General features: G+C 33.3%; 1 protein-coding gene across 1 annotated transcript; it reads right to left on the bottom strand.

Annotated features, from left to right (window-relative positions):
• Positions 1-5,543: 5,543 nt before the first annotated feature.
• LOC134710428 (uncharacterized) lies at positions 5,544-8,188 on the bottom strand. Its single transcript, XM_063570786.1, has 2 exons — positions 7,115-8,188; positions 5,544-6,539 (listed from the first exon to the last, which is right to left on the bottom strand). Exons 1-2 carry the CDS (start codon positions 8,186-8,188, stop codon positions 5,544-5,546), a joined length of 2,070 nt encoding a protein of 689 aa, XP_063426856.1.
• Between the last annotated feature and the right edge of the window lie 2,736 nt (positions 8,189-10,924).

The raw sequence follows: 10,924 nt of genomic DNA, 5'->3' as shown, positions 1-10,924 counted from the left end.
TCTACCGTCAGGTTTAAATGGGATAATGACCATCTATGCTTGAACATAAGAACCTGACAAAACACTCATTGGTCAGATGGGAGTCAGTTTCTTTTACTGCCAGTAGAAGCCATAATACGAGTTTCGCAGGGGAAAAAATGGGCTATGACCAAAAACAATGTTTGCACAAGGACTGCATTCATTGCTGGTTGTGTTCCAGTACAGGGTTGCTTCTTATACCGTTATAAGCTGTGTATGCATATTCTGCAGGGTAACATAAACGGACAGACATACAGAGATTTGGTGCCTTAATACATTGTAGTCCGTCATTTTAATAATCCCCCACTTGTGTCAAAATGGTAAGACCCTTGTACCTGAATAACAACGCTATAACACACAGAGCAAGAACTTTAACAAAGTCCAAAGAGCAACCAGCCATTTACACTAATTTTTGGCCTTCCGTGACTCCATCCATAAACCCTATCAAACATGTCTTAGATGCCATTGTCGGAAATCTCAATCGCAGACATTCACCTTTACAAAAGTTTGTCGATTTAAAAGTGGCATTTGTTGTTTAATGCAACAGATTTCCCCAACTAAAGTTTTGAAGGCTTGTACCGAGAAAGATACGTCGTGTTATGAAACTGTACCGGAAATGAGGTTGTTTTGTAACGGTTTATTTCTTCCTCTGTGATATTTTATCCTGAGGATAATTTGTCACGGTAATTTTTTTCCAGGCATGGTATTTCACAGGTAGATTTTTTCCAGAGGGGTGAAAATCTATCTGTGTTATGCGGATAGTATATACCGGTATATATTGTCGTACACTATTTCACAGAACCTTGTGAAATATAGTCCCATTAACTAGTAAGTAAGTTACTCACAATCAATATATACCTGACTGTAATTATAAAATGTTTCACAAAGGTAGAACAAATTTGCATAATTTATCAAAGGAAGGTAATTATGAGCAATTTATATTTTAAAGATATTAATATAATAATATTCCTGAATCTATTTCATAGTGAAATTTTTCCATGAATCTTATTTTTTATATTTTCATTTTAATAAAAAGATGACTTATAACATGATGTTTTTAATAAGACAGATAAAATTTCACAAGTAAATACTATCCAGCTATTAAAATTGCTTTTGTTCTAATAAATTGTTATGCTATAATTTATCTGATTTCCATATGCAACTACATCTTTGACCCCAGACAAAACTATTTATATATTTAAAAATATTATCATAATCAAATTCTTCAATTACTGTTAACAGTAGTAATGCAACTATATTTCTACCTTTACTTTTTAATTTATAATTGTACTGAGATCTGAAAACAACTCACTTTTACATGTATTTCACCTACCTTCTTTAATCATGATATTATTTCACAATAACGATATTTGAAATTATTTCTTGTTTTCTTTCTTATGTTAATCATAAATGTAATACCCATCTATGGTTTAATGGTAATTTTCTTTTTAAAAGAATGATTTTAAATTTAATATTTCAGGATTTTTTTTCAATGATAATTTGTAAATGAATCCCATTATAATACATTTTTTTTTACAATATAGATTTAATTCAAATACACTATTATTATTTCATAGTATTTGAAAAGGATAAGCTTTTACTAAGAACTATTCAATAAGTTAACTACCCAGATAGAATTTCACGGCAATGGAAAAAATATCCCAGGGAAATATTCTCCTCCGGATAAGAAAATAACAACAACTACTGTGACATTTTTTCCTCCGGATCAAATTTCACCCGGATATAATTTTGCTTTACAGTTACACATGCTATTGACTTAAATATTGACATTAAATTTGCCGAACATATCAAAGATTTTGTGTAGAAAATTTTAATGATATTGGGTGATTAATTGTTGTAAAAAATAAAATCACAGTGAAACTTTAATTCCATTTCTAAATTGTGTAATTTACACTATTTCTATGAACGAAAAACCTACATGCATAGAACCTTCATAAGTGACCAAAATTATATTTGTGGTTTGTTTATGGTATACATTAGCAAAATTGCTATATGATTGTTTTCTATTTTTCGAGGAATAATTAATTTTTTAAATTTGAAAAAAAATCGATGCAATAAAAGTAGGTGGTGCTTAACTTTTGGCGGACTGTATATTTTTATCCATGGTATTGTCAGTTTATTTTCGATTTATGACTTTGTCGGTCTCTCTGTTATCTTTCGTCCCTCTTTTGATAGATAATTTCAACTATACCTGAAGATAATCAGACGATATTTTCTCTCTGTATTATCTTTCTAAATCAAATTAATGGAAATCTTATCTAGCACTTACAAGTCCAACGTTGATAACAGGCTTTTAAAAATTAGGAGATGTGGTATGATTGCTAATGAGACAACTATATCCACCAGAGACAAAAGGAAGAGGATGTAAATAACTTTTGGGAAATATCTGGCCCTCAACAATGCACAATATTATAGGCGAGCGCCGATTTGAGAAAAAAGCCTCTCGTTAAGGTTTTTAATGCACCTATCGAACACACAGCTAATTTTGGTATCAATAGAAAGAAAAACTTCTAGAGCATTCGATTTGGGTGGTCGTCAAAGTTCCCTATGGTCACGTTTCATGCAAATCTCACGAGAACACAGATATGTCGAATTACTTTGGATTATACGGTGATACTTAACATTGCATATATCGGCATTGTTGTAAATATATTATTCGTTTTTATCTAAGATAGCTTGGACTACATTCTAAAAAGACATGGAATCCAATAAAAAGAAGATTTTATGAAAAATTAGTTGATTCTGAGGCATCTGTAAGACCAACCCTAAAATGTAAAAAAAATACTATATTTTTTTAGATTGTCAGTGTCAATGACTTATTAAAACTCTTATATGTTTTGTTTTTATAAATTCCATATACCCTGAAAAGATTGCGACACACATCGAAGCTCAATGATGGATAATAAACGTTTGACGACTTTTCTAAAATCTGCATTATTAAACGGTATTCCGGATCTGTATCGTGTTTATCCCAGACGCTAAACATTTATATAAATCTAGTATCTAATATGCATAGGTAACACTTGAGTTTCCAAAACACAAGTCGTGTTTCAACATATTACTAGATAAATATTCGTACATGTGTTACCAAAAGACCACTTTAACCATTACTAATGATATTAGCATGTGCTATGTAAGCAGCAGACTGCATTTGGTATAATAGTATATTCTTGGATATTATCATATTTACTCATCATTGATGAGTGTCCAAGTTCTGTGAAATGTGTGCCACTTCCAATGAAGCGCTGCCGCATATCCATAATTAGCAATGCTGTATAATATGTCAAAATATCACACAAGAGACTCTTAGTATGACAACTAATAGAGGTTTCACAACCTTAATGAATGCTGTTAGCTTAAGGCAAAAACATGATGATGTTTTAAGGTTGTTAGAGACATTGTTGGTTTAACAAGGAGGAAGGCTTCATTGATAAGATGGAATCTTACAAGGCATGTGCTTAGTCAGATAACATCGGCAATGAGAGCACGAGCGTGTCTTGTCCAGGTTGGTGACCAATGTCACGATGAAGCAAAACCAGCTGCAATGAAAATGGATAAAACATTTGTAGACGATCTAACTGTTTATAAAACAGAAAATATGACAAATCCATTTGACGTTGATAATCTCTCCCGTCAGCATATGAACATTTCAACTGGTCTCCATGCAAGTCACGACATTGAAGATTCACTGTTAAAATCAGTTGAAACTTGAAAAACAAAAACGTCAAAAAGGAAGATATTTGTTGAGTCATCACTATCAAAAGACAAAGATCAGGACTGAAGACATTTGAGGATATGAACCCAAAAGTACAACTAAAATGCAAATCTGGGCAAGTTGTAAAAGGTCATTTGATTCCCGAGCTTGTGTTTACACGTGCACTATCTCTAACTAAATGTAGAGATGACGTATCTGTTGAAATTGTGTCGTCCTATCTAATTTGTCCCATTCTCACTGCATATATTATGACGATGGAATTATGAGGAAGACAAATAAGTCTGATCTTCCCATGAATTTGAAAATTAAGGTAGGATCAGTCCCTAACATTCCTCCAATCGATCACAGTGCTACCGTACCAATAAGAAATGGCATGATTTCAGTCATTTGATGTTAAAAGGATGTCCACAATTGGAGACTTGGCCAAATCTTACATTATGCAGGCACTCATTTTTAGCCATGGCGTTGTCAGTTTATTTTTGATTTATGAGTTTGACTGTCCCTTTTGGTATCTTTCGTCCATCTTTTACCATCATGCTTCCGATTCACAGACAAGGTTGTTGATGTCTTCGATCGCTATGACACTAGTACTGAACATTCCATAAAATCTGCAGAGCGACATAGACGATCGGCAACAACTACGAAAAAGTTTCATATCGCTGAAGGCCGAACTGTTCCAGACTGGAAAAAATGACTATCAAGCAACAAAAACAAGCAAGCTCTGATAAATTTCCTTTGAGATTATCTGAGCAGCAATTTGTCTGATATGTTCCAGGATGAAAACAAATGTTTAGTTCTTGACGGCGCATTTTCCAATCCAGAATAGAGCGACAACACTCAATGAGAGCATGTAATCGATCTTCAGATCAGTCCTGTTCGTATGAAGACACAGACACCATAATCTTGCTTCATGTTATACTCTCATAAAATCATTTAGCAGTTGAATATAAGGCGACCAATCATAGTCAAGTGTTCCGATACAGATGTTCTTGTGCTCTGTGTTCATTATTTCAAGATTCTTGTGTCGACTGAACAAATGTGGTTTTTGACGGGGTCAACTAATTGTTTTAGGGACTGTAGAAGGTACATACCAATCCATGAGTTAAGTAAATCTTTTTCACCTTTACTAGCTAACATTCTCCCTGTAGTTCATGCTTGAACTGGTTGTGATACCACTTCTGCTATAATTGGGATTGGCAAAAAGACTGTTCTTCTACAATTACTACACCCATAGACTACCCAACTCTAAGCACATAATACTAATAAAAAACCAAACTAAAGTTCAAATTGAATATCCACACGACAGTGCCATGTGCTGATTTTAATTGTACATTATGATACATAATATCATGTCGACAAAATGTAGTCAAGTAATACATAATTACTACTGAAATCAAAACATTTCATATAACATCAAATAAATTCACATAAGCAAGATAAAAAAATTCAACTGAGAAACACGTCTATTCGAGCCGGCCCTGTCGTGCTGAATGGCTATATCCCATGAAGCGCGGGAAAACAACTAACGGTCTATGGGAGACAACTAGAAGAAATTAATTTCAATCTAATTCAGTTCCTTCAAACGGTTGAAATTACATTTCTTCTACAATTACTACACACATAGACTACCCAACTCTAAGCACATAATACTAATAAAAAACCAAACTAAAGTTCAAATTGAATATCCACACGACAGTGCCATGTGCTGAAACTACAAAGAACGGGAAATAAATTTGTTATCTTGCTTATAGAACTTAATTCACTTTGTAAATAAAAAGTCAATACCAGGTTATAAACCTAAATTTTCAGAAACAATTAATCTGTCTTTTAAAGAATCTTTAATATAACCGTCCTTGGCCGTCTCTGAACGCCATCTGCCATGTCTTTTGAACAATCGATCGGAAATACCTAAATTAGCGCAAGTTGTAGCTCCGCCAGAACGTAAACTGTGCAATCCATATTTCTTAATATCTGACACAAATGGTTGAAAAGCTTCAATAAATAATTCTCTCATATGTGTGTAAGACAATGATTTATTTTCCTTTCGAAGCACATATCTATCCTTGAATTTTGTTAGATTTCTAAATATAAATTCTTCTGATTCCGGCGAAATATCAGCCCACAACAAATATAACTTTAAATTCTTAACTGGACACAAATCGGAATCCATAAAGGCTATTACTACAGAATTGCAATCACGATATATATCAGTTTTACTTTTCGGAATAAAAATAGATATATAACCTAATTCAAAATTGATATCACATCTCCGTATATTTAATAGCTCGGACACTCTCAAAAAACCTGAATAAGCGAGTAAACACGCACATATAATACGCTGTGACATAACATTATATTCCTTAAATGACGAACTATACATTTTAGATAGAAGCTCAGGAGTAACTGGTTCCTTTTTCTCAATTCGAGTCGCTAATCGTCGTTTTGCACCTTCTAAATCATTTTTCACAACTAGATTAACAGTAGGAGACGTTTGACCAATCATATGATGTGCCCATTGTATACTATAAAAAGCTGAAATAACCGGACTAGCAGTGCGACTGTTCTGAACTAATGAAGATAAATAAAGTGCAACGTACAAAGATTTTGCCGGTAAAATATCACAACGACTTATGCCGTTATGAACAGCCCACTTTTTCCAACGGATAAATCCTGCATGATAAGTTTTAACGGTACTGTCAGCTTTAGATTCGCAAAGTAAATCCACAAGAACATCAACATTGGTATGCAGAGCTGGTGGCAAAAAATTAATCTCAGATTCAAAGGCCTGCAAAAATACATGTATAAACAATAATTAACCAATAACAGAATCTTAAATGTAAGAAACTATCAACAGAAAAAGACTTGTTAGTACATCTCAGAAGACTATGTACAATAGTCTTAATGCTGACATAAGCATTTGTATTTATTAGTATATTAGTTCTCAACAAGGCCATTTAAAGCCTTAATGCCAAAATCTGAAACCAATTCAGATATGCATTGTAACGTTAGTACACAATCAAGGCACTACTACAGCCTTTAACATATCATCTGTAAAAACAGATAAGCATACACAGCTTCATAAACAAAATAGGTTTACAACCTACATACATATCAGTATTTTATTCTGAAATCTAGCCTCAAAGCTAACATCTTAAATGTAAGATCAGTATTACCAAAAATGGCCTTCTTGCATTTACCAGGAATATAAAACTCCTTATCGCTTGGTAATTCTACATATCCAATAACGTGATCTGTGAAATCGCCCCCATTTGGGCATAACATAGGCCAATAACTTGCGGATGGCCAGCAAGGAACAATCAATGTTCCTACAGCGTTGCATTGCCTCATGTAATTAATTACACGTGGTATAAGAAATACAGGTGGTACAAAAAGACCGTTGACCCCATACCAATCTACTGTAAACGCATCAATACCAGAAGAATTTTCATTCCAAAATCTAGAATAAAATACTAGTAACTTGAAATTGTGATCAGAAGCAAACCAATCTACTTCATGCGGGCCCCACAAAGATTCTATCAATTGAAAAATGTAATATGATATTCCCCAATCGTCATGATCAACGATACGACTTAGAAAATCAGCTTTTTCGTTTAGTGTTCTAGGTATCCAAACTATATCAATGTTGACATTGTACTTCAAACATGCGCTAAATATGTCCAACGCTAAATTCTGTAAAACAGTTTTTGTACTTCCTTTGCTAACAATGCTCACAACATTTTGGTTATCTGTGAACCATTTAACCCTTTTTCCGGATATAATGTTAACTAAGGACAGCAAAACTTTCTTTACCGCTGAAAGTTCCTTCCAAGTAGAACTATTACTACGTTCTGATTCAACCCACATACCATGTGCAATGTTTTGTGGTGCTTCTACAATATAACCACCAAAACCTGTATCACTAGCGTCACTGTAGATAATACTATGACATGATTCATCAACACTGAAATGTTTTACATTAACTTCACTTACATACAGTTTCCAGAATTGTAACTGTTCAATACTAGATTCTGAAAGTTTAATATAAGAATACCAAGACGCAGATGTATTCACGTCTATAGTTAAATGTTTAGTCATTAAATAAACTAAATTTCCAATAACTAAGTATGTAGATATAATCTGACCTACAACAGATGCAACTTTTTTCACAAACACGCTTTTACGCCCAGTCAAACAAGATATAATGTCATCAATAGAATAAATCATCTTATTTATTCTGTTTTCTGGTATTTTGTAAAAACCATTTTCTGTATCAATAAATGTACCTAACCAAACCAAACGTTTAGTAGGTTCCCGCAATGACTTTTCAGCCTTGGGTACAAAGCCACTTCTAACTAAATCTAGCTTAACTTGCTCTGACACAATCTTGCACATTTCTTGATCTTGTTCTATACCCAAACCATCATCAAGATACATTATAACTTGCTTACCTTCAGATCGCCATTTCTTTACAAGTGGCCTAGTCAGTTTAGTAAAAATAAAACAAGCTGTACTCAAACCAAAAGGTAAAACAAGAAATTTGAAAAATGTAGGACAGCCATTAATGATCCATGAAAAACCTAAATACTCTGTGTGTGGTTCAAAAATGTCAATATGGTGATAAGCTGAGTGAACATCGTACTTAAACATGGAATAATTTAATTAAATATGCGGTTGAGCAGTCCTCATGTCCTCAAATTTAACGCTCTGTTTCCATAAATGTTTATTTACCGCTCTCAAATCAAGAATCAATCTTTTCTTTAAATTAGACTGAACCGCTACAGTAAGAGGATTAACAACAAAAGGTCGTTGGTCACACTGAACTATTAACCCTCTATGTAATAAATCTTGAATAGCTGTATGTAAAAATCGGAATTTTTCAAAGCTGATGAATTGTTGAATAAATACGTAGACGGAGGAGTAGAATAAAATGGTATCTTATAGCCATCTCTTATAGTGTCAATTATATAGTCATATGCACCAATATCTATCCAAAATTGTATATTATCCTTCAGCCTACCCTTAACAATAATATCAGTACAATCTTGCTCATACTCGTAATAATCATGTGTAAAATTTTGAGCATACTCATAATCTAAAGAACTAATGTCAAAATTATACTCATCTTTTACAAAGCTTTTGTGCCATGGATTTCGTCGCGCAAACTATTAATCTTCTCACTTATCTTTGTGTCAACAAGAACTTCGATATCCTGCTTTTTACGGTTCACTGCGTCTAAAACTGTCCGCAAAGATATTTCTTCTTGAGGTGTATCGGAATCCATATTTAGTACAACTGAGAAACACGTCTATTCGAGTCGGCCCTGTCGTGCTGAATGGCTATATCCCATGAAGCGCGGGAAAACAACTAACGGTCTATGGGAGACAACTAGAAGAAATTAATTTCAATCTAATTCAGTTCCTTCAAACGGTTGAAATTACATTTTTCAAGTTGATAAGAAAATCTCTGAGTAAGTTTACAAATCTCCAAAACTTTGACAAGATTGCTTTTTCCACATCGTTGTCAGCTGTCATAGAGCTTATTTAAAGCTTGTATGACTTAAAAGAAAAATTCGCTTCATCACATGTTGACTTAAACAAGTTACGTGTTAAACTTGTAACATGCAATGACTCAAGTGAACCTGCATTCATATTTTGCGGTCATTTCAACAAACGACAATTTGGATGTCCTCTCATCTCGATCATCCAAATCCTTTGTCTCCTTATGAATACGGATGGAAAAGAGTTTACATGGCCCAGATCCATTCTGCTTTTTAGGCATGATAAAGTCCGATTTCCTGCAAGGTCTAGTATGTTCTTGCAAGAGGGAATAAATACGTAGCAAGAAATGTATTTGCCGAGAGCAGCACATGTCTTGCACGGAGCTTTGTCCATGTCAGGGCAGTGATACTTGCCAAAATATTTATTCTAAAGAGAACATCAACCTCTAAAAAAGATCAAATGAATGACGATGATGAAGATGAAAACGATACTATTGACTAATAGCGAAAGAGCATTTGAGCAATGGGGCAATATAAAGTTTAAGTTGCCTCACTGTTATTCAATGTAAATATGTATATTTTTATTAATTTTGTGTTTTGTAATAACTCTACCAAATGGTTGTGTAATTTAGTTCCTTGTGCGATTACAGTGGTAGTTAAGGAAAAAACCAAAAAGAAACAACACCTTGCAAATGATCTAAGCAAAACAAAAAACAACAAAAAAACAACACCTTGCTAGTGATCTTCGGCCTTGACGTGGTTGGCAAGCTTAAGACAATTAAATCATATTGTATTTATAACTGTCGAACTAACAAGAGACCAAACAAACATTTATTTTTAACTGTGCTGTAAACATGGTAAATATGCGCTTTAGAGCAGTTTTAAGATATGTTTTAATATAGTTTTATCAATATTTTGTCGGTATAAAAAACAAGCTAGGCGAGACATTAGAACTTAAAAAACTAGTTATATATGTTACATATATAAAACCAATAGAATTTGTGTGTTTTTAGATGCAAAATTAAACATTACCGAGAGTTTTGCGTCAATATCCGTAAAAATTATGATTTTCACAAAAATACGAGATTTTTTCATTTTAAACACTTTTTAAAAAAAAATATTTCAGAAACAAAAATTAGATAGACTTCAGTTTGTCAAATGATATATTTCATATTATATTGCAGATGCGTTTGTTCTAAAACTGCATTTTTCGAACAATATCGTCAAATTATGACTTATATTTTTTTCCCCTTTTTTGCCGTTTTTTGAAAAATGTGACCATTTCCCAGTTTGACGACCAGGCAATTCTGAATGTACGATAAAAGACCTTTCAAATGATATATCATATAGCCGTGTGTTAGGTAGGTGCATTAAAAACCTCCGAATCCTTGTTTTGGCGCTCGCCTATTACGTTGTTATCAATTTATTATACTGATTCTGGGTAATCTGCATACTCAAAGTTTATTCTTTCTATTTGTTAATTTTCCAAATCTTGATGTTTACATGCCTTACTTTTTAATGATCTTTATATTTTCATCAAGAAAAAACTTTTGCAACAGGGATACATATACCATCAGAGGCAAATACTTCAAGAAATCACCAATATTAGGCTTTATTGTGGAATATTGTTCCACTAGCATCAGCCGGTTCAATTTTATACAAATGGTTTTTCA

Source organism: Mytilus trossulus, chromosome 3 (assembly GCF_036588685.1).
Source record: "Mytilus trossulus isolate FHL-02 chromosome 3, PNRI_Mtr1.1.1.hap1, whole genome shotgun sequence".
Taxonomy (NCBI): domain Eukaryota; kingdom Metazoa; phylum Mollusca; class Bivalvia; order Mytilida; family Mytilidae; genus Mytilus; species Mytilus trossulus.
This window is presented reverse-complemented; position numbering and strand designations above follow the sequence as displayed.

Coding starts and splice junctions, on each gene's coding strand:
- LOC134710428 (XM_063570786.1), bottom strand. CDS start 8,188: ATGTATCTTGATGATGGTTTGGGTATAGAACAAGATCAAGAAATGTGC. Junction 6,540..7,114: donor CTGTATTTCTTATACCACGT/GTAATTAATTAC, acceptor GTATTTTTGCAG/GCCTTTGAATCTGAGATTAA.